This window comes from Struthio camelus, chromosome 14 (assembly GCF_040807025.1).
Source record: "Struthio camelus isolate bStrCam1 chromosome 14, bStrCam1.hap1, whole genome shotgun sequence".
Lineage (NCBI taxonomy): Eukaryota > Metazoa > Chordata > Aves > Struthioniformes > Struthionidae > Struthio > Struthio camelus.
The window spans coordinates 5,060,573-5,085,313 of NC_090955.1; the positions used below are offsets into that span (position 1 = coordinate 5,060,573).

The 24,741-nt window shown below is 41.6% G+C and overlaps 1 protein-coding gene and 1 long non-coding RNA gene across 2 annotated transcripts in view; one reads left to right on the forward strand and one right to left on the reverse strand.

Annotated features, from left to right (window-relative positions):
• Positions 1–24,741, reverse strand: part of LOC104153257 (uncharacterized) — a 457,768-nt gene that overhangs the window by 199,941 nt on the left and 233,086 nt on the right. Inside the window, exon 5 of the long non-coding RNA XR_011144058.1 lies at positions 13,870–14,006. This is a non-coding gene — a long non-coding RNA (uncharacterized lncRNA). The remainder of the gene's footprint in view (positions 1–13,869; positions 14,007–24,741) is intronic.
• PDZRN3 (PDZ domain containing ring finger 3) overlaps positions 23,509–24,741 on the forward strand; it is a 151,800-nt gene continuing 150,567 nt past the window's right edge. Inside the window, exons 1-2 of the mRNA XM_068960386.1 lie at positions 23,509–23,626; positions 23,718–24,444. Coding sequence (XP_068816487.1) covers positions 23,728–24,444 — 717 coding nt within the window. The 5' untranslated portion in view covers positions 23,509–23,626; positions 23,718–23,727. The remainder of the gene's footprint in view (positions 23,627–23,717; positions 24,445–24,741) is intronic.

Sequence of the window (24,741 nt, forward strand, 5' to 3'; positions counted from 1 at the left end):
AAATCTTACAAATGGTTATATGCCTCTAATGACACCTCTCGAAAGGAAGCTGAATATAATGAATTCTAATTAATCTTGATGGATGGGTTGGAAGTAAGGCATGCAAGAGACAACTAGCAAAAGAAATAGTATTAGACATTTCCATTATCATTAAACATGCCACCCTGCCCTTGAAAGCTGATTAACATCAACACCTGAGAAAGAATACCGGAGACGCTCCAGCATCAGATGTGACCTTGTAATACTGCAATACACAGCAGCTGTGGCAGGCAGTGAGTCCTCCGAGCATGTTCTTTAATCTTTATTTATGATATGAGTATCATCAGCATTTCAGAGGGCTCTGAAATTAGGAGGCTGTTTTCTGTTCTCCCACTTCCTGTCAGCAAAGAGGATATATATCTAGATTTAACTTGTGTCTGAAAACAATGATATATTTATTTCCCAATTACAAGTAAAGTGCAGTTTGCAACTATGGATCAAGAGATTTCTATGTGCAGCACATTGCTGTCAAGTCACCAGTCTGGACAGTTGACGCCGTGATGTTGGGAATCACAAAGTTAAAATCTGCCCCTCGATCCTCTGAATTCAGTGATTCTAGTAACTAGATTCTGCACTTGGCTTGAGTGATGTTGCCTTAGTTTGACCAAAATAAACAATGTGACTATAATCCAGTTACTGACACTGGAGAAGTCTGAATCATCTCCTTTTAGGTGTTATGTCCAAGTATGCTTAATTAGACTGGCAACACAGGAAGGCCTATATTGCCACTGAACTGAAATAGTCTTTTGCAGAGATAAACATGGAACATCTGCATCCATTAAATATCGGAAATAATTCAATGCTTCTAATTTTACATTTACAAAACTGGAGCTCAACATATATTTCTGATGTAGTACTCCTACACCATAAATCATAAAAAGACAACTTAATTTAGAGAAAAGAGTATATTACAATGCATCAAAAAAAAAAAAAAAAGAAAAAAGAAAAACACCGTGGAAGAGATGAGCTATGTTTGCATTGCAAATGTTCTTGATGATCCCTAACAAACAACTTTATGTTAAACAGTTTCCATTCTCAGCTGCAGGGCTTGTCAAAAATTTCATTAAGACATTATCTTTCCAGAAAGATTTGTCCTAAAAATAGGCTAAAACCAATCTGATCTCAGCCATGAGCTAGTTCATTTCTTTTGGATTTAAACTTCAGTTAGGGATTTGCTTAGTTTTGCTGAGAATTGGCTAACCGAGTAATGCATAACATGTAGCCTACAAGATTATGTTTTCAGCAAAGATCTCTGTTGACACAAACTCTCTGAAGTGACATATTTTGGTGTATATTTACTAAATTTAAACATTTATGTTCAGGACCTGTTCCGAAGCCTGGTTCTAAAAATCACTGGCAGACCCTCTGTTGACTTCAATTAGCTCCCAGTGAGTGCCCTGAATGACTCCCCAGTATCAATGTTTCTCACAGTAAATTTTCATTAAAGGATAAAGTTTTAAAACAGCTTGTTTTTCCTATTCAATAATATCCTCTTGGAAGGGTTTTAACGTGGGGAATCAATGCAATCATGCTGCATAGAGGCAGCCCATATTTCTGGGACACAAGCAACAATGTGCTATCTCCGCGCGCCAAAGAACACAGCTGCTCTCTGACACTTCTCTTCCTCCCTGCGAGGGAGAGGCAGGGCTGCTGTCATTTCTGATTTGCATTACTCTAACGCTCGGAGGCTCAAACACAACCAGGGTTCGGTGGGGGACACGGGGCACGAGAGGGCCCTCCCCGAAGAGCCTGGCGCGAGGGACGCAGGTACGGGTGACCGCGGAGCGGGGCTGCGCTCCATCCCGCCGGCGGCAGCCAGCTGGATTCTGCAGTTCACAACTGGGGCAGGCATTCCAGTGCCGCCAGACACCAACCGACTTTCACTTTGTTTTCCTTAAAATAGACCAAGTTGCTGTCAGCTTTCCTAGGACTTTTGCCTGCTTTAATTCACAGCCCGTGCAAACTCCACCAAACATTTTCCACTGGAATAAGCCAGGGAAATGTTTTTCCCTGGTGCCATTTGGGGAAAACCTATGAACTTACGCAAGGAGGTTTGGATTACTTCAAGTCTGAATTTTATTTTCTGATTTTTGTATTTTGTGTTTTTAATTTTCAGGTTTTATTTAAGCTAAAATTATTGTTGCTAAGCAACAAAGAAGGATAGAAATGCAAGCTTTTTGAAAGTACTACTACATTTTGAGATCCGCGTGAGCTTTATGATATTAGACATAGCTCAAGAGGAAATCATTAAAAAAAAAAATATGAGCATTGATCATAATAAATACCAGGATGCAAACTATCTTGACTATATAGTTTAGCACACATGTCCACATATATTTGATTTTTTGATGTGAGGGAAGTTCTTTAAGAAATGGTAAGTTACTTATGCAGACCAATTCTATTTAGTTCCTTATTATTTTTAAAGGGAGCATCTTAAACATCCCTGCAATTCCTGCTTTCCTCTAGCATTAAGTAGCTTAGGAAACGGGTGCCAACCTTCTACGACTTGAGTGGTCACTGCAGTATGGCACACTCATTTGCCTCAGTTAAAAAAAAAAAAGGAAAAGCTACAAGAATACGTCAATGCTGTAAATTACCACATAACCAAGATAAAATTTGATAAACTTCTATACATCATTTGCTCTTCTTTGCAACCATATACTCTATCCCAGGGTTTACCTATTGCCTGGTTGTTTGGAAGGGAAAATTTCCGAGCATGGTTATTTTGTCCACTTTAATTAGTGCTCAAAACCAGATCCAGCTTAACAGAAAAACTGAGTTTTCCTCAGCCATTTAATTGACCGCCTTTCAGATAAATTGCACGGTGAGATGAACCTGTTCGTTATTGCAGGCAGCCATGATCGCGGTATCAGTGCTCCTAGCGAGCATCGCGCCCTGAAAGGCTCGCACTCGTGTACGCTCCCTCACCAGAGCAGGCCTTGCTACAGCTTTATCTAAAGGTAGATTGTGAGACTAAAGTAAATAATATATTTAATTGTTTTCAAATATCCAGGTAACAATCACATGCAGACCTCATCATTACTGAGAGCTTGTAACTGAATTTGACCTTCATGGCTGTTCCTCCTCTGAAGCAACAGTGGGCATAAATTCTTTTTTTGATACACTGATGTGAAATTAGAGTCCAGCTGCTGTTTCCTGTGCAACCACTGGCGAACGTTACGGTTTCAGGGAAGCAGGCAGAGACGCCCACCAAGATCCTAAGAACAGAACTGCTCCAGGTAACCATGAGATGGGCAGGAATTTGATTTTTCCATTTCTGGGATTTTTGACAGTTTCTTTTTTTTCTACTTAGAAAAAGAGTAAAATAACAAAATGTCAGTGTTTTCAGAGGAAAAAAATCATGAAAAAATGTTTTGAGCCAGATGTTACGTTTCAATTTTTATTAAAAAACAAACAGCCCAAATGTTCTAAACTGTCAAAAGAATTTCTCATAACAGCAAATTTATGTTCAAATTTCTCTTCTGAATATCTGAATACTCTTATTTGGAAAATAACATCACTGAATCAATTTTTTTGATAAAGTTTCATTTGGGGAAGTTGATTCTGTTTTAAATATAATTTCCAAGTGGGGGTGGGGGTGGGGGTTCTTCTACAGATCAATCAGTTTTCCAGGTAGGTCAGGCTCATGCAACAACTTAACCAGTAAGCACGAATCCCAAGCAGCCATGATATCCCCAGATACCTTCAGAGTAATTCCCTGAGTCAAAAAAGGTTCCAGTTAGAAGGACAAATCTGTTATTCCAAACATATTTTAAATATCAAATAGGGAATTCAAAAAATGACTAGCAAAAAAAAAAAAAAAAAGATCCTTGATGCTATTTCTGATCACCTTCATCTCTAAACACCAGCTCAGAATTTTGTTTTCGGATTCAGCTGAAGGTACTGTTTTTGAAAGATTGGGTTCATAGTCAATCACAAATTTCTGCCTTTCTTATGAGGAAATATAGCAACTGCTAGGATATATTTAAAAATAAAACCCTGGATTTTCTCTTTACCCAATCTAAAACTCTTTCAGTTAGGTTCTGGATAAATTTACAAACAAATCAGTTTGTAAATGTGACATGTAGGACTCCAGGGATTTTTTTTTTTTAGAACTCTGCAAAGAATAAGATACTTAGTGTGAGTTTCTGTAATTCCCAAGTGAAGGTTTATGAATTTAAATTGCAATGGTTCTGATTAAACTAGAAAAGTCATTGCAGCCGTGCCTATCCAAGAATAGAAGGAAGGCAAGGTCTGCAGGATATTATAACTTTTAGTAGATTAAATGAAATAGTAAAAAAAAAAAAAATGCACAAGTTTGGGGCACAGAAGTAATTCTTCACATCATTGAAGAACCACTGAAGAATCACATAAAAGTCTTTTTAAAAGGGGCTTGTACATCAGAAAACTCTTTTCTAACTACATCAATTGGCCTAATAAAAGATGAAAAAAAATACCGTGCCTTAAAAGATTTTGCCTCTTTAAACAAATTGGTCATTTGGGCAACAATTCAACATTTAACTCAATTTAAAATAACACCCTGCCACACAGCAAACACTTCAGGAAAGAATGCATAAATTTTTATACAAAGCCTGAACTGCATTGTGTTGACCACTGAAAAACACAAACAGAATATGCGTGTTTAACTGTTTTCACAAGTCATAAGATAACCTCAGTGAGTGCACTCAGATTGATTACATCAATTGTTACCCTTGATAACATGTTCATTTCCTCTGACTAAAGAGGGACTTAGCATTAAATCTCTCTCTCTCTCTCTCTCTCTCTCTAAGCGCAGTTGGTGCATTTATAGCAACCACAAGCAGGTTTGGCTGAAAAATATTTGTCGGGTAACTTTAATGAGAAATTTTACTGAACTATTTCATAAGTATTTATCATTGCTTGCTACCCAGTTCGGTGAACAAAATTGTTTCCGAGTGCTCTCACTCCAGGTACTACCCTTGCGCTCCTGCAAGCCATGCCCTCTAGGAATAGCTCCGGATCCCCAGGAAGGTGCTTCTGGGCTACCTGTGCTGTTCCTGTGCACAACGAGACTCTCAGCCTGGGTGAGTGTGTTTACCTTGATTCCAGTGAGCAAAAGCACAAGCTGTGAAGTTAACTGCTCAGCAGAGCTGAGGTATGAACACAGTATCCCTTTGAAGGAACAATATTTTAGCTACGTGAGAAACTATTAAAAGCATTTTTTTTAAATAATTACAGAAATACTCTGCATTTGTCACACAAAATTTTTATTTGACTGGTATTAAGAACGAGATATGCTTTGCCAGGGCCTGCCCTGCTTAGACCTTATAATAAAAGTCCCAAGGTTTCACATGGGTAGAACAGCTCCTTCCGTCTTTGATGGCAAGCACTACATAGCACTAAAATCCTGCAGGCTACTGCTCCAATTCTGAACTAACATCATTTCTGCACTGTGAACTGCTATTATTTTTTGCATCCTTTTCCTGCCTCCTACTTTTCAATCTACCTAAAATGCATCAGCTAAGGGCAACCCCCTCAAACTAACGCTATTGTTTCCTGGCAACTGTACTTTTTTTCTATTAAAAAAATTTATACTGTTTTTTCCTTAGAGCAAGTCTAGTCAGTTACTTATTAAGTAACTAAATTGCTTAAGCAGTTACAGGAACTCTGACCCATCACCAGTCACCATTTGGTTTGCAGCGCATCCACTGCGGATGGTAACAATGAGAAGATACAACTGGTTGCCGCCCTCGAGGGAGAGTAACACAGCACAGGCCATTTCCAAAGCGACTGCAGACGATAAACGTGGCTGTGCTGCAGCACGCCTAGCCCAAGTTTTGCCTGGCTGCTGCTAACAAGACAGCAGGATCTGCAATTTTCTCTAGCATGCTCTCTATCACTCCGAATGCATTTCCAGATGGGAGGCTGCCTGAAGTAGCAGTCACTCCTCTACCCGCTTTTGGGGTAATTCTGGCACAGAACCTTTCAGATGTGGTGGCAACAACATGAACGACAGGAAAGCTGCACCCTTCCAGGCAAGGCAAAGCAGTGCTATATGGAGGCAGGTCTTCCACACGGATGTTTCTGACTTCTGTGAATCTTTTAAGATGCCTGCCGAAGTCGGGGAGAAGTCTATTCTGGGCTAGGAAGGCCTTGTTATTTACATAAGGATGCCAAACAGCTCCCTAAGGGAGGATCTAAATGTAAACTCCTTTATGTGAAATGTGAAAACTAACTGTGAACTCACAAAGCTGCCATGCCCCTGTAGCAGTAGGGAACAATCTGCCTTCTTATTTAGGCATCCCAATTCCATCTGCAACCTGGATCTTTTTCTCAGCTGTATATTCCAAATGAATAAACTAAAAAGTCAAAACATGCAAACAGTAAACTAAATGGGACTATATCAACCTTGAACAAGAAATGCCCAGTGACTGCTGCAGAATACATTGTGCTTCTTAAGGCCCACAGACATTCAAATACTGTCAGGAGCACAAAAAGGTATTTCTTCCCTTGGTTTTTGCACAGCAGGAGACAAATGAACTTTGGCATCCCATTTCAGCTCATCACAGAACAAAGACAACAAAGGTGCTCCATATGCCGGCATGGGTTATTCATGCAACAACTACTTAGTCTGGTGAGGACAACAGTGCTCCTTTCTATGAACCCTGAAGTCTGGTTTACATAAAGACTGATGTTTTCTTTCATAAGACTGCCATTTCCAGAGTCTAGTTTATTCTTGCTAGGATTAAGTAGATAGCAAGAATAACACACTGCAGTATATGTTGTCAGCCAATCAAAGTGGATCATGGTCTCATCCTGATCATAGAGATTCTACAGAATATTATTCAGATTCCCAGACAATAAATCTTTGAAATAACGTCTGGGATAATGTCCTAGTCCACTAGTATCTCTCAAACTAGTATCTCTCAAACATTTATACAATGACATATTTGTACAGCTAGTTTTATTTGGAACAACAGTCTCTTTAGATTGGTTTAGAGAACTCAAAAGTTCAAGCCGCTCTTATTATTGTTCCTAACGAGCAGAACGACACCTCAGCGCTGAAAACAAATACGCAAATCCCCAAAAACAAATACGACGACTGCAAAACAGAGCATGAGCTGTCACTAGTCATTTTTAGAGCTAACAGTAATTCTTCATCATGAAGGTTTTGCATGAGTTTGCAGATACTACTTACAGTCAGGGATTCCACCATGACCATCATTTCGTTTAGGTACTGCATACAGTTACAATGGTTTTCTACAACTTTTCAGTCTGTATTTATTAACTCTGTTTTCTTCTGCCTTTTTCCTACTTAGTCTTGTTTTATAAGCACACTTTTTATAGTATGAACATATACATACATATATTCTTACTTACTCAGGAACACTTATTCTTATTACTGCTATCTAGAATGACCACCGTAGTCCTGCTCTAGAGTTACTGCACCTAATGTGTAAGAGATTAAATCGGTTTCCATATTCACTCCTCTTGTACTCCCGTTGCTGAAAATAGTAACGGCAACACCTCTTAGTCCTAAGTCAGCTTTGTGCAGCTGGTCTTTGTGAGTGCAGGTTGTAGAAGGTGCTCTCTATACTATCGTTTCTGCCTTTTATGTTTTTTGTTATCTACTAGGTCTACATTTTCTCTGTAGGGTTAGGGGAAACATTGATAAATAGTTAAAAGTACAAGATTAGAAGTGAATAATTTTAGATTTAATTGTGCTGTTCCACCCCGCTGCCATACGATTCTCGAAAAGTAGCATCAGTCACTTTGTGCAAAAATCTGCTTTCTAGTAGAAATTTCTAAGAGTTGATACCCAGAATCTGTTCCTCATTGCATAAGTAATGAAAAAATATAGAAAAACCTAATTATTTATTTAAAGTTTCTTAGGAGAAAATTTGTAAAATTAAACCCGTAATCGTACCTTAAAATTCCAGACATCCCTTTGTTTTCATTTTGAATAGGTCTGTCAGTTGTAGAAGTGACTGCTGCAGCAGAGAAGAAATTCCTGTGATATCTTGTCTTTTGATGTATTCTTGGCCATTTATGTCTTTTTCAATACAATAATTTTTCAGGATGAAAATGTACTTACAAAAAATCTTAAAATTGAAGGTTATAGAAAACAATGCTGACTTATTTGCCTTGCTTTTTTAATCAAGCACAAGTGCAACACCATATACATGGCACAGACTGAAGGTTTTACCTGTCTCCTAAACAGACATCTCTGTTGCTGGAGGAATCAAGCACCTGTTTGTTTGCTTTTTGCAAGAGAAAGGTTTTCACAAGTTGTGAAACTCTAGTAGGGGAGAGAATCTTCTTCTCAGGACATAGAAAGTGAACATATTGGTGGCTGGAAGCAAAGTTAAATAACAATGCAAATTAGGCACTCCACCTGAATCAAGCTACATGACAAACCTAGAGGCAACTACAAAGAGCCTGCCAAGGAGCTTGATTTCATCAGTGGGTTCCCAAGTAAAAGAAATATACTAAATGTTCATGAAAGCACTTTCCACACAGTAATGTCTTAGACTAAAACACAATTTGGAGCTGCAAAATGCCTCATATTCTAGATGTTTTAAACAGTAATAAAGAGGTAAGTAAGGGTTTCTCCTCAGAAACAGCTAGCAAAGAGACAGCTAACTGAATTCATATTACCACAGGCATTTGGCTAAGCAATCACATCATTGCATTTATATGACTCAGTGCTAATGTAAGTTCAACCTCACGTAATACTCCTCAAAATACCCATGAACATGAAAACTTGTTACAGTCACAAGCAACAGCAGAAATAGTGCAGTGAAAAAGGGTCAAGAGCAGCAGCAGCCTTCCACTAACACCAGTAACAGTAGGAAGAGGTTTCAGTTGCTAAATCTTGGCTGGAGTCTATAGAATTTCCCTTATTTATTATACCTTGATCATGTAAAAAACTATGAATCCTGAAACGTGTTTTTGGCGAGAACATATTATCGTTCTTAAACATATTTCCATCACACTCCTGCTATGAGAATCAGTGCATCAGATTTCCCATTTTTTCCCAGAACTGTCGAAAATGAGCTAGAAAATAAATCGTTTACTAGCTATCTGAAGAGAAACCTGCCACCCTGCTAATTTTGGTGCTGGATTACTGTTTCAACACCAAACACTGACTTTGAGCACTGATGTACGTATATAGACCTATGGAAGCCATGAATAAACTACAGCTGGATATGCGTAGAGCAACTTCTACTATATAGTGTCATGTAGAGCCAATATGTATTTGCCCAGATATCCAGTACAGGGATTCGTGATGTTAAGAAGTCTATTGTGGAATTTACTAGCATAAAACGTTCCTGGCAGACAATATGTAGAGTATACAACATATCAGTTATTTTCTTTCCCTGACATAAGGCCTCATCATCGCCTGACAAAAACTCATTGCAGTCGCTTGTCGGATGTCAGATAACCTGAAGGTCTCTGCCAAACACAGTTCATCTAACTGCTGGTTATCTGCATGACACTATAGACTGGACCGACCTACAGCATGTTGCTTGCAACCTGGTCAAAGCACATAACAAGAAAGCACGGAGTCTGTCAATTCTCTAATCAGCCTTTTGATCCAGATTAACACAAAGAGCCTCTAGCGCATTTCTGCAATGCTTTCCGTACATGTTTGTCCTCAAAAGATGACAAGCTTTGCAAGTTGCACCGTGGGTTTTGCCTGCCCTGCTAAAGCGTCTATGCATTACTAAGATTTTATCAATCTAATTGGAGGCCTCATTCTGCATAATGATCCTTTTTGTTCCCAAAGTTACAGGTTTTAGATAAACAGGTGATGAACTTCATGAGTGCAATACTGTACAGGATAATGAACACCACAGTTGGTCTTCGTTACCCAACTTTCTTTGGGTAACGTTGCTTAAAAACAACTTCTTAGGAAGGAAAGAGTAAAGAAATATTGGTGAAGGGAATGCTAACTAAATTTCAAGAGACAGGTAAGGTTTGCACGACTGTAGATCCATAGAACCTAAATGCCCCAGGCTGTAGAAGCTGGCATAGATTTATCTTCTTTAGCACAAAGGTATACTGAAAAACACTGCAGGTAATCTGTTTAAATGCTATGTAGGATATTAAAGGCTTGATCCAAAGCCCATCAATGTCGGTGGAGAGCCAGAGAGTCACATGCTGCATATTTTGTGTAGTTTGAGTTGTAATATTCAAGTACCTAACTTCCATTGAAGAAACCATAGAAGAATCCCAAAGAACTGAAGTATTCAAGAAGCACCTTGGAAGAGCAATTTTTGATGAAGAGGAATATCGAACACTTATTTTCTTCTGAAAAATCTAAGTCGTCACTTTATTCATCTGTAGAAACACAAACTTCCCCTAAGTTTAATGTCACAAAAATGCTAACTGCTCATGGGGAAAATATCAGATCAATGCTAAAAAACAGCTGGGAGAGACCAGAGGAAACATTGCACAAGATCTGCAAGCACTTTGTGGAATATTTAGTTGGCGCTTTTCTGGAGTGTTTGTGAGCATTTTCTGATATTTCTGAAAGCATGCTGGGAAAATGTTATGGGAAAATAACAGGCAAGTAGTAGGGCCATATGAAAAAAAAATCAACAACAAATAATAATGCAAGAAGTTAATTTATTCCCCAGATAAATCAGTGCTAAAGCAGATTTATCCTGTAACAGTATTTCTTGTTAGGAAAGCACAAGACTAAGTCTTACGTTACTTCTATAATCAGTCCCCCTCATTATTGCTCTCACCAAGTGGCTAGCTTCCAACAGCAGACGAAAGAGGCATCAATGTGTCCACGAATCTCAAGAACGCTGCCAGCGTCCTATCTTCCTCCCTCAGCCTCCCATTAAGTTAATTCAGCTTTTGTGATTCTTCAAGAATGCATTCACAGCTTTTATGAAAACGGCTTGCATTCTGCTGTGCAGAACTGAGCAGCACTTAAATATTTTATTCGCTAGAGTTGTAGTTCCCTCCTCAGATCCTGCCACTTGAGAAAAGCATCTTCTTGCCAATTACTTTAAGTGGGATCATACACCCCTCTCCCACTGGTACCACCCAGTGTGGGACACTCCCCAAGGGAAGCAGAGAAACAGCTTTCTCAGGACAGCACCTGCCTCCACTGCTCTCTGCTTTATTATTTTAAAAGTTTTCTCTAAAGGTTCACCACTGTAATGGCATGTAGACCGTATTTTGCAGCCTCCTCTGCTCTACTTTTTTCCTAGTTCACTTTGATGTTGTTCTCCTGTGCAGAGGCCTCAGCATTTGAGAGCAGACACGCTTTGCCACTGTGATTGAATTAGCTCTAGAGACCTAGAAGTTCTGCAAAATGCCACCAACAGCGTGCCGACACAGTTTGAGCATTAACATTTACTATCCAAGGCCCCAGAAGGGTGTATATTCCAGTAAGAAGCCAACCCCTTGAGCAATATAAAAGGCCTGCCAAGGACAGCCAAGTAAAACCAGATGCCGTGGGTTGGAAAGACATAGAACGCACTGGTAGATGGAGTGAGCTGAGAAAACAAGAGGAGGACAAGGAAATGACTGGAGAAATGAAAGAAGAGACAAAAGAAGAGCATTGAGAAGAAAACTAACATTGAAAACATGAAAAAAAAAACATAATAAAGGCATGCTGTGTAGAAAAGTAAAGAAAGGCAGGCCATCAGTACAACAGGCAGAAAAAACAGCTTTAGACATATATGTCTGAATTACTGCTAGCTGCAATACTGTTGCCTCCATCAGAGGTCAGTTTAGCAGTTAGGGTCCGTGAGACAAGAATGAATGATCTCAAAAGCAAATTCATGCCTTATCAAGTGTTTGGAAAAACACAGAAGTATGACTCATCGTGCATGACTACACAAAAAATAAACCCATGACCGTACCATTACTACCTACTTCTTTCCCCCTTACTTTTGCCATCGGCACGAACGGTGTCACACTATTTCAATTGTCTTTCATCAACAAATTTGTGATAATTGGATATGCATAGGCACTAACACTACACAATAGAGATAAACACTGTACTTGTATACGATGACTGAGGCTAACAGTAAGGGAAGGGCAAACGTACAACTTAAACAAATTTCAGTAATGTCAGAAAGCTTTGCATGCCTCCTGAAACAATTCCTAGCACCACTTCAGTACACTAACCTTTGCCTTTAGAGTAGCTATAGTCAGATAAATCATTTAACTCTATCACCAAGGTTGTTCCCTTTGGCTGTTTCCATTACTTTGCATCTTGTTATTCAATGACTTAAATCAGTCACTACAGTCCACTTCATCCGGCTTCAATAATCTATAAAACAACTATTTATATCAGCTCATAATTTTTTTCCCAGTCAGCCCAATTTTCTTTACCAACTTCACCGAATGTCTCTTTACACTAGAGGGGGAAAAAAAAAAGACTATTTCCACAGTGGCTGATGAAAATATATTGGAAGACGTAAAACTACTGGACAATAAAAACCCATCTTTAGGCAACATCTGCCTTTAGAACCAACTAAATCAGTCTTTAGAGACGGGGACAGGCTGGAGCTCGAGTTACTCGAAGCTGTAGTAGTACACATCCACTAAGTCTGCATATAGCCAGAAACATACAGTGTGGAGCAACCAGTGGCTTATGTAAGTATGTCCCAGGAAGACACAACCAGTCCACTCTTCCCACATTGCTAAGTAGGAGGACGGTTTCAGGGGAGGCTAAGTGCCTCCTAGCTATGGTTCTGACAAACACACAACAGGCTGGGTGGGAAAAAGCACCTCTCCTCCCCAGTCGAACAGTTTATACAGCTATTTAAGAAGTAGCAAACGTCAAGAGAGTCCCTGCAGCAAATTACTGAATATGCAGGATGCCTGGCAAAGTCACAATCTTAGCTTGTAAACCATAAGAAGGTTTTAGGCTGAACTTGAGTAACGTAGGCGAAGTATCCCTTACTTTATGGCATAAGGTCCTCTCACAACAACAGTTATTTCAAGTAGAGTATGGAAAAATCGCATCGGAGTCTTTATAAATGCTCTCTACTGGAAAAATCAATTAGCAGAACATGAAGAGTAGGTGTGGGAGCAATCTCATAATGTCCTCATTGTTACAGAGCAATGTACAAACATACAGTGTAAGCCGTTATATTGAAAACAATAATCTTCCTAAAATAGCCTGCAGCAGCAAACAGCTACAGAAGGGGATTTGTTACCAGTCACGTAACACTCTGTACTAGTTACTGGTTACATCTTCTGCTGATATTTAGCAGCATTCTCAGCTCTGCAGTTTGGGAAACAGCCTTGATTCCAAATGAACTGCCAAGTTCTTAGCTTCCTAGGTTAACTACGCAATGAAGAACATTAGCTGCAACAAAGCAGAATGCAGAAGAGGAGGAATACCTGTGAAAATGGTATCCAAACCATTTTCAAGATTTTATTCCCATTGTAACGTCAATGAAAAATTTCGTAGTAGTACAAAACTGGGAGAATTCGGATTATAAAATTAAAAGTTCTCTCCCCATCCCCGCACCCCCAACTCTCTCCCTGGCTCACAGCTTGATCCAAAGCCATGCAACGAGCTGGGAGACTGGCACTTTTGGACCATGGATCTCAACTTTCTCTCTGGCACGCGGCTGACTGGGCTACCAATAATTGTTAGTTATTTTATCCTTCTTCAGGCCGTGCGTATGTCTCTATTTCCTTTACTTATGCGCTGGATTTGCAAACAAACTACGCAGGATATTAGCTAGCAAAAGCACGAAAACCAAATGAGAAAGAGTGACCTTAAATGGTGGAGTTTATGACCTCACGGGTGTCCCTGAAACTGTTTAACCTAGACACAAACACACATCTCCTAGGACACAAACAACTCACAGCTTCCACGTCGATCAGCTTTGTTCTCCGTAGGAGTCTCTGCACCTCTTAGAAAGTGTCACCCGCTTCCTCCGGACCTGCCATTTGTTTCCTTCCGTTTTCTGCATGATGATACTCACAGCTCACACACGTATGCCCTGCAGAGGGAAGATTAGCCAAATGCTAACCGTACAGCACAGTTCTCATTTCAAACTTTACTTATTTCTACCTCCACTCCAGTCCTCTATCCCCAACTACCCTCTCTTGAGATCTGACACTTCACCCTCATCAGTAAGTCTTCCTAAAAAGCCAAACAAATAAGAAACCTTGTTCCTTAACACTCTTGGTAATTTGACCTTTTCTTATAAATTTATTAGACCTGATTGAAAATATTCAGATCAGTTTTTATCTTAATTTCTTTGGAAATTGTCCTTGTTTTGTTTTTAATTAAAATATACTGTTAGTTGTACTATTATCATTACTTTGTTAATTTTACAAATAACACTTTTACAGTTACATTTTCCTTACGTTTTATGTGGCATACTGGTTATCAAAACTTTGTCTTCCAAAATAAGTTATTTCAGAAACAAAAATATAAGTAAGCATTTCAATACAATTAAAAAAAAAAAAAAAGCACATGAATGCATCAGGAAATTGTAAACATGGTGGGTAATACTTCCTCAAAATGATCTTCAAACTTTTTACAGTGAGAATAAATTTCATGTTTCAAGAGGCTTTCACAAAATTCTGCTCTTATTTTGTAAATCAGATCTAGTATTTAGATTAAGAACTGTTTTGCCAAGAGGCTAACATTCTGTCAGGGACAAACGAACCAGAGACTGGCAAAATTAAAAGACACTACTTTTATTCACTTTGGACACGTTGTCAAAGTTCAGAAGAGAGCTTTGAAACATCAACTATACTTTCAACCTACTCTCAGTCTAAAATCTTAATATAGTTTCAGGGCACACTTAATACTGTAAAACCACAAGGAAAAAAAGAAAGAAGAAAATACTTTGGAAGCTGTCTAGATCAAGACATTTGGAAAAGAAAAATAAGGCTGAAACTGAAACAGTTATGAGAGCTGTGAAAAATGTTTCTCATTAGAGCAAGACAGCTGTGAATATTAATATTTAACAAGCTAATCTGAATGGGACGTGTGCAGCATCTTCTGCAGCACACTCAAGTTCTGTGGCGTTCAGAACACAAACACAGATTAAAAACGTTTCTAAAGCTCCAGAGTTTTGCACAATTAGGAAGGTACATAGAACAGCCCCGGGGCAGAGGCCTCGGGGGTCTCCGCACCTACTCAGCCATGCCTCCTACAGAATTTTAGAGCCCCAAAGGCCTCTGCTCACTCAAAAAGAAAGAGTCTTCCTATCTTTAAGTTAGTGAACCGCTTCTTTTTTTAACCTCTCACGTTTGAAAAAACACCTCATGTCTCGCAACAGCAAAATGGGGTTTGTTTAATATTTGCACGTGGCTTTTTTCGTTTTCTAAGCTGAATGACTGGTCTCCAGAATACCCGCAAACACGTTCATTTGCACCATTTTTAATTAAGAATAACTGCTGAAGCAGACTGATGACAAACATCTTCACCTGAGCTGATTTAAGCTTTTTACATATGACTTCTTAATCCACTGACTGACTAAAGTAATGGGACTAAATTCTTAAGATCTTTGATTATTGATAGCAATCAATACAGTGATGCAGCTGGATGTGTAGGCATCTACACATTTGACTATAAGTGATATACATTTTATATTTTTGATCTAGATAAGAAAAGGAAGTTCAGAGCTGAAGTTTCTAATACACTGCAGTTATTGGGCTTTCCACTAGCCAAATTTAGATTGAGCCTGTATTTTGTAAGAGCATGTATCTCCACATGAAACAACACAATACATGCTTCGTATTCCTGGAGCTTATTTTTTCTTGAAAATAGATTTACTTATCACTTTCATGGAATGTTAAGATTCACAACTCCTGGAAAGCTCCATACAGTGCTTGCGATACAGAATCATGTCCATGTGAAAATCAGCAGGGAATACTTTGAAATTTTAAAGTCTTAACTTGCATCGAAAGGTTTCCATCCTGGCTTAACAGTTCTCCGACTCATGCACTTCCCTGGCAAGGATTTCACTGATTTAAGATCCCTAAAATATAAACAGCAGTTTTTGGGATGGGATCCCCCAGCTATATGCATGTGTCAGGTTTTATGGTGTGGGAAATTTCCTACAGACATCTTTAGTTTATATCATACACAAAAATCTGTGATCTTTCAACCTCACTCTTTCTTCAGAACATCACTGTGAAGTTACCGCATATATTTTTATAGGCAGAGATAAGCAGTTGCCACAAGGCAAGCAAAACATTGACGTAAGATCCTTTCATATGAAATCTTTTAACATTTAAAGTATTTAACTTTTCTAAGCTCTTGCTCAGCCCTTAAATAAAGTTGAATTAGCTGTACATAAAGAACAGCTCTCAAACACCTTTCCTATGGAACTCCAGATCACAGCAGGACAATTTTGACCTGCATAGCCAATTCAATGCTTATCCTAACCTAATTATACAAAGTTTATTTTAAAAAGGACTAAACTTACTTTTATTACAGTAGTACTGACTACTGTGAATGGGACACATGACACAGGCTTACCATATTACTCCTTTTTGCTGGAGGATAAATTACCTTATGCCTTTGCTGTAACTTCACAAAGGCCTGTTGCACCTCTTCACCTGTGGCTTCGCTTTTATCCCAGCCCTCTTCCCAACCAGAGATAAGGAAGTAGCTCTTTGCCATCTGTGCTTAATATTGCTAAGCACTGAAACCTCCATTTTAAAAACTAATTTTAGAACTGACTGTTCTAAAACGATCATTAAACATTTTACATAAATTCAACAGAAAATCCAAGAGCTCTGACATGAAAAGGCTTCCTCAGGTGACCACCATTTTCCAGAATACCTTGGCTACCAAAGAAAATGCCAAAAGCTCCATGAGGATCAAATTAAAGGTCATCAAGCCCAGAATCCTGTTTCTATGAGTGCTCAGCTGGGGATACTTATCTTATGCAGGTAAGAGCAGGGCCTGTTTGCGGTGGCTCTTTCCTAGCTTCTAGCATCCAGTAGTTCAGGAACTCTTTGAGACAAAGGTCAGTAGCAACAGGTAGACTTGCCATCCAAAGATGCTCTATGCCCTCCTTGAACCAGTATACAGCTTTGGTCTCTCCTACATCCTGCGATAACACCCATCAGGCAGAATAACATTCTCCTAATCTTTTTTCTATCTTGGGTTCACCTGACCCAGAATTTAAGAGCTTCCTGCTTAACATACCAGGATTTCTGTAAGGCTTCTGGTTTTGAATTTAGATATACATTTGAAAAAAACTGTTTGTTTTTTTCCTCGGCTTACAGAAATTTAGTGGTCCTGAAAAACATAACAAGGCAACTGTTTCCCTAACAAATACTGGGTGAGCACAAATGCCTGGTTGTCAAATGCACCTGGTAAAAGTATTAAGAATCGTTAATTTTGGAAACCGTACAAAAAGATTTTGATATAATATAGTGCTGTTACGGACAAAATGGAACACTCCACATCATTCACAATCATTCTGTTAGTATGAAAACTAAATCCATTTCTGTTCCTGTTACTGACAACAAGGATATTTTTCACTTTTTTAAAGACAAAATGGCTGGGCTTAGGGACTTTCAGAACTGTTTATGTGTGAACGCTCACTCGCACTTTCATCTCAGACCGTTCAGGGTCTTTTTCATGTGTCCAGACTGTCAAGTAAGGGCAATCCAATGGCTACTCTCAGATATGTCAGCTAAATATAGTCCCAAAACATACCTACCCATGCAAAATGCAACATGTGTTAGTACTGTCTGACAGGTTCACACACTACAGGACATCCATTTGCATGGAAACAGGGAAAAAATGCTGAGCAATTTCTGTTTACTAGCTCTCTAGGAGATGCTCTTTCAAATCTGTACAGATATAGCCTAAGTAATTGCTCAAAGAAGTTTTATGCAATCTTTGTTCAACTGTGTAAGAGGCCCTGTTCTCTGAGACGCTGAATCACAGAATGGTGGAGTTGGAAGGGACCTCTGGAGATCATCTAGTCCAACTCCCCTGCTCAAGCAGGGTCCTCTAGAGCACATTGCACAGGATCGCATCCAGGAGGTTTTTGAATATCTCAAGGGAAGGAGACTCCGCTACCTCGCTGGGCAACCTGTTCCAGGGCTCCGTCACCCTCACAGGAAAGAAGTTTTTCCTCAGGTTCAGACGGAACTGCCTGTGTTTCAGTTTGCGCCCGTTGCCTCTTGTCCTGTCACTTGGCACCATGGAGAAGAGATTGGCCTCATCCTCTCGACACCCTCCCTTCAGATACTTGTACACATTGATTGATGAGATCACCTCTCAGTCTTCTCTTCTCCAGGCTATGGAGAGGAGGAATGACCTCCACTATTACTGAATTCATTGTACAAACTCCTACAGAATATGTCTCTTAATTAGGGCTTGCATTTTATGTTCCACCCATTGCCACTGAGTTAATTACAGTCTGGATTTAAACATTATCATTAGTTACAACATGTAAAATGTCTGAAAGGGAATTAGGCATATATAATGTCAGTTCTCTCTCTTTAAATTGTTTAAATAAGAGAGGAAAAGACAAAGAAATGATATAGTACAGAATGTGGTGTCTACATCATAACTGATACCTACCACATGTTTTTGTATTGCTAAGGGAATTCAAAGATACTGCATTTGGGGTCAGAGGCCACAGCACAGGACTAGACACAGAACGCTTCCTGGGATGTAGCCTCTCTAGAAATTTAGAAACTTGGTATAGTTTCAGGCAAGCAACTGAGCCTCATCATGTACTCAAATCACACACTAACGCATAAAAAGTAATTGCTCACCAAGAGTAGCTCCAACATCTAGTGAAGAATAGCTCAGGAAAAGCGGGATTCAATTTCTAGCACTCAGCTAAAGACTTACTGAATTACAATGGGCACTTATATTATCCTGCATTTCATTAAACCAAGCCTTAACGCGGCTAATTCTCCCTCACCACATAGAGGAGTTTTCATAATAAAATTTGTAAATCACTTCAAGGCTCACAGATATTGTAGTGGTGAATTAATAAAATTACTCAGAGAGCAGTGAACGTTGCTAATTGAACACATTTCATTAAAAAAAGCCAATATAAGAGCATTATTTTATATTTATCTCTATCCATTTTAATATAAGAATGTGCTCTCACAGTTAAAATTCTTCTGGGCCTTGCCTCTGAATTATTCATTACAAAAATACAAAATTTACTTTGACTTTAGTTATATGCAGAACTCAGGAGGAGGAAACAAGTTATGAAATAGGCTCAAATGATGCCAGTCTTTCAAGTACGGGTCTGAAAACAGCTAGATTTCCAAGGCAGTGAAAGGGCTGTTAATCAACTACAAAAAAAATATGTAGGGAACGTCAAGAAAGGATGTCCTTGTTACTGCTGAGTGCTGTCTTTTTCTTCTTGCTCGAACATTCCTTCTATAAGAGAGGGATTTATTGAGATTTTTGATGCAGTTTGTCCTGTTACTAATGTAAAACTAACTTCCAGCATCCATTTTACTATTCTATCAGCCTTCAACTTGTATATGCAAACCCTGAAATCCTAGCTCAATTGCCAAGCTAGAGTTTAACGCTTTGCAAAATACTTAATATAAATCATTATCATTATGAACCATCTATACTGTAGTTGATATTATGCCACCATTAAAGGACTCGACATTTTATTTGATCCACTCTTGCCAGCTCTTTTGCATATCTCCTATTAGTGCAAACTTGTATTCTGTCATCAGTAAAAATAAAGACTGCAGCAAACTCCTTTGCATTAAAATGAGACTATCTACACGGACAGTTTTAAAAAATACTTCAAAAATATGTGATAAAAGAAAGCTCACAAAACGTCATTATAAAATACAGAATCTTTCAAATATGTGCCTCTGTACAGTGCTTCAGTGCTTGGCAATGAATGTTGATAAGATCCTGACGTTTTAGATATGTTTTAAATATACTTCATGCATTTTAAATACACTAAGCATATTTTAAATATGGCCTGGACCACTGCAAGTTTCAGTTTCTGAAATATTTCAGCTCATGAATTAAGTGTATAAGGAAGACCATGTTCCACTGGACATATCCTATTAAGCTTAGGGGTTTTGTAAGAGTCAAATAAGGTAATGATGATGATAAGACGCCTGTTGCGGAGCAGAACTGGACTCTTTCTGTTCATTACCCAATGGTTTCTCCTTTTTTAAAGGCAAAACAGTGTAAAAAAATCAGTTTGCTTGCAATGATCTCATAATTGTGTGTAAAACCACACTAGCATTTATGAACAAAAGGCAAACAAAGCTGAATGAGCATTACCAATCAAATTGTATTTGATTTGCTGTGAGACTGATAACTTCACAGCAGCAGAGAAAGCTAGCCTGAATGTAACCTGCTGCAAAACCTCAGTTTTGCAGTCCTTCCAGAGCTGGCATTATGCCAGCGCCACAGCCCAAAGTACGAAACGACATGCCCTTCTTACCACAGGATAGCAAAGTCAAATAACAGAGCCCTAACAGTTCAGTAAGTGGTCCCACCCCAGTACGCTAGCTCTGATGATGAGAGAACTGACTAAATAAAAATGGCCTTCCTTAGCTGTGGCAATGTAATTTCAGCCCTGCTGGCAATACTGTGGAAACCAAACCTCTTTTCCGTTTCAAACCTCAGCCTTTGAAAATAACATTAAAGGCTCACGTTGAGAGACTGCTTTTTTCTTTTCTTTTTTTTTTTTTTTCCAAGGGAAAACTGAAATATGTCTCCAGTCGGGAAAGCTCAATTTGTCCCTTCTACTGCGGATGACTGCAGCAAGGAGAGGGGAACTTCAATTCCCCGTCAGCACTTCAAACTGTCGTCCAAATGAAAGACTGCAGCGGTCTTCAAAAATTTCCATCAAATTTAATTTATAAGTGAAGTATCTATTCCTACATAAACCTCATACTAAAGCATATCACAGAATTCAGCACAGCATCTGCCTAGCCGTGTCTCCAAATGAAAATACTATGCAAGTTCTTGCCCATATTTTCCATCCAAATATTTGTATAGTTTCAAATAGCTTAATAGGAACCTAGTACTGACAACATCCCCATTGAAATCAATAAAAGCTCTGCCTCAGGCTTCAATACAAAAGGCCTCAAGCATCCTGTATTGGCAGCTTTGAAATAATAAACCTAACCTGCTATAGCTAGAGCTGAAAGAAGCAATCTATTATTATTTCTATTTATTCCATTATAGTCTTGAACGCATGAGGCACTGTACAAACACATGCAAAGAAACAGAAGATTGGTCACATGGGGCGCTAATCTAGAGCTCTTATCTCAAAACAGTCTACTCCGAAATAATTGTATTGATCGACTTCCCCATGTTGACAAGGCCTGATACAGCAGCCATTAAAATGAACAGAAAAACTCAGGTCACTCTTTTGTACTATGTGCATCCTCAACCACATAATCTAGCAGGGAAAAAACCTGAAGTTTTATTTCAGATAAAATGCTAATAGAAAATAATAGATGGCTCGACTAGTAATGGATATCTGAATTGTGTGAGGAACTGCAAAATAAGTGTCCTCCTAGAGAAGTGTACCACCGTTACAGATGATGCATGGAGAAGCAGCAGAGCGCAGTGCTGTTGGTCCAGGCAGTTGGATGCAGCACTGCAGCAAGGGAAATGGTAACGGAGACTGGTGAGAAAAAGGGAGTACTGAGGAGGCAGAGTGGAGAAAGAGGAGGAAGAGGAAAGAGGCAGTGAAGCACAACAAAAAAGTATGGACTCACTATAATAATTTTAAAAAAAAAGTAGGGTCCTAAACCTGCAAAAAATCCTTAATTATATATATAACCATAAATGTGATGCACACTTTCTTCAGGAGGATGACTACTTAGAGTTAAAAGCAGCCTTAGGTTTTGTGGAACGTTAATAATTAGAATGAAACGAGCACTAGAGGTTGAATTTGTATTTGAAAAATGGAAACTCTTAATCCCACAGACTACTTGCCTTTGACTGAACTGAGAACTTAATTGTGTAACCACTAGTCTGCAACCTCCTAAAGGTCAGTTACAGACAAATAATCCTCCCAGATGTTCAGAAAATCATTTTGCCATGATATAATAGGCAGATACTAAAGGTCATTTGAAACTGAGGTTTCTAGTTGGGCTTCTATTTTGCCATAAAGCAAGACACACTAGGAGAACAATTGAACTGGTATGTGGCTTTTTGGCATGTCAGAATTGTGCTTCATCATCCACAGTGAACAAAGCAGTTCTCATTTATAGCTTTTTCAGTACTTGAATATCTGTCTTGTAAGAGAAATTGTTTTTGCCTAATGTTATGTCTAGTACTTCAGGTGTGGTCTAGCTGGCTTTTTATAGCATATTCTGAAACGCTTTTAAATCACCTCAAGGCAGAAAAAGACACCAACAGTTCTAACTTTTTCTGATCTCCCTCACTTATATCCAAGTGGCATTAATAGGACATTAATGGGCTATACAAACAGAGAAAGCACACCCCTTTTTTCATAAAGATATGAATGCCACTGGCAGACTCTTCTGCGTGCACTTTTGCTCGCTGGTCGTGTATGGACGTCTCACCGAAATAGGTCTTCCACGCATTGAGCGGTCCAATTCGCCAGCAGCTGACGGAGGACCTGATTCTGGAGGACTGCTTCACGCAGCGCTTTCCAGAAATCACTGCGCTCTGTGTGTGCCCACGCAACGTGCCCTACCTCTGCACCTTTAGCCAGCCTCTCCGTTTGTTCCTAACTTTAAGGTCAAACGCGACAAGAGTTTATATTCCTCAGTCCTTGCCTTGTCTTACCACAGCCTGCTCACATCTTCCAGACTCCCATCTGCCCGCACCCTACCTCCCACCCTCCGCCAGTCCCTCGTCCCCGCCGTGCCCTCTTTCTGCCTTTTCCAGTACTTTCCCAAGAACCTCCCACCTCCCCTCAGCCTCTTCCCGCCCGTCTCTGTCCCGCCTGCTCTCCTCCACAGCCTTCCCCTCAGGCGCCCCCTTCCCCACCGTGGTCCCCCGCCCTTGCCAAACACCATCTCGCCCTCTTCCCCCTCGTCCCCAGACGTGGCGGTTCCCCCCGCCAGCTCCCTCGTGGCACAGGCCCCCACATCCCTGCTGGGCAGATGCTCCTCTCCCCCCACAACCTCCCCTTCCTCGATGTCTGCTTTTGCTCCCCGCAGCCCATCCTAACCTCCCCTCCAAATCCCGCCCTTTTCCTCATAGGATCCTCCTCCCCCGCCCCCCGGGGGAATCTCCCTCGCCCCTTCCCCTGGCTCCGTTTTACCTGCCACGACACAGGGGGCCACAAAGCCGCCGCCGACCCCCTCCCCCGACCTGCTCTCCCCTCCGCGGCCCCCTTGTCCGTCCGTCCGTCCACACACCCCCCCCCGGCTGACAGCTGCGGGGACCCCCGGGAAGTCCCCGGTGGGCGGCCGCGGGGCGGGGGAGCGGCGCCGGGGGCGGGCGGTGCGCGCCGCGCCGCGCCGCTCTGCGCACTCCCCGCCGGGGGCGGGAGCGGGAGGCAGGCTCCGGCAGCCGGTCCCGTCCGCAGCCAGCCGCTCTGCCTCGCTCCCCATGACCAGCGCAGAAAGCGCGGCTGCAGCCAGCTCCTATGGTCGCTGCGCTTTGGGCTTTTGGCTGAACCTTTTTTCCGGGAGGTGGGGGTAGCCGGTGAGCGCTCGCTACTTTTTTACTCCCCCCCCCCCCCATTTTGGTTACTTTGGCTGGGCTTTTCCTTTTTTGTTGCTTTTTTCTGGCAAAGCGGGAGAAGAATGGGATTCGAGCTGGATCGCTTCAGCGGGGACGTGGATCCCGACTTCAAGTGCAATCTGTGCAACAAAGTTTTGGAGGACCCGCTCACCACCCCTTGCGGCCATGTGTTCTGCGCCGGCTGCGTCCTGCCCTGGGTGGTGCAGCAGGGCAGCTGCCCGGTGAACTGCCAGCGGATCTCCACCAAGGAGCTCAACCACGTCCTGCCCTTGAAGAGCCTCATCCTCAAGCTGGACATCAAGTGCGACAACCACGCGCGGGGCTGCGAGGCGGTGGTGCCGCTGCAGCACCTGGGCGAGCACGCCGAGACCTGCGACTTCTCGCCGGCCAAGTGCCGCAACCGCGGCTGCCGCCAGGTGCTCAACCTGCGCGACGTGGAGGCGCACATGCGGGAGCGCTGCGAGGCGCGGCCCGCCGGGCTCTGCGAGCAGGGCTGCGGCTTGGTGCTCACCCACGGCGAGCGCCGCGCCGGCGGCCACGGCTGCCTGCGCGCCCTGCGCGCCCACGGCGCCGCGCTGCAGGCGCGGGCGGCGGCGCTGGAGAAGGCGCTGAAGAAGGAGGCGCTGCGCGCCGGCAAGCGGGAGCAGTCGCTGCTGTCGAGGCTGGCGGCGGCGCAGCTGGAGCTGCAGGTGACGGCGCTGCGCTACCAGAAGCGCTTCACGCAGTACAGCGCCCGCCTCGACGCCCTCGCCCGCGCCCGCGCCGCCTCCCCCGGCAAGGTAAGGGCGGCCCGGGGGGGGGGGGGGAAGAGCGGGGGGGCCGCTGCCGCGAGGGGCAAGCGTTTCGGGACGGGACGGAGCCCCCCCCCCCACCTCCGCCGCTCAGCGGGATGGCGAGAGCCGCGCAGTCCCCGCGTGCTCCGTGGGGCCCCCCACGGGGGGCTCGGCCGCGGTCGCTCGCGAGGCGCTGCCGGCGCCGCGGGGGCTGGGCTGGAGGTGGCGGGGGGCTCCAGGCCGTGCCCGCCCGGGAGGCGGCTTTGTCTCTGAGCGGTAGTTGTGCTGAGGAACCCGCTCCCC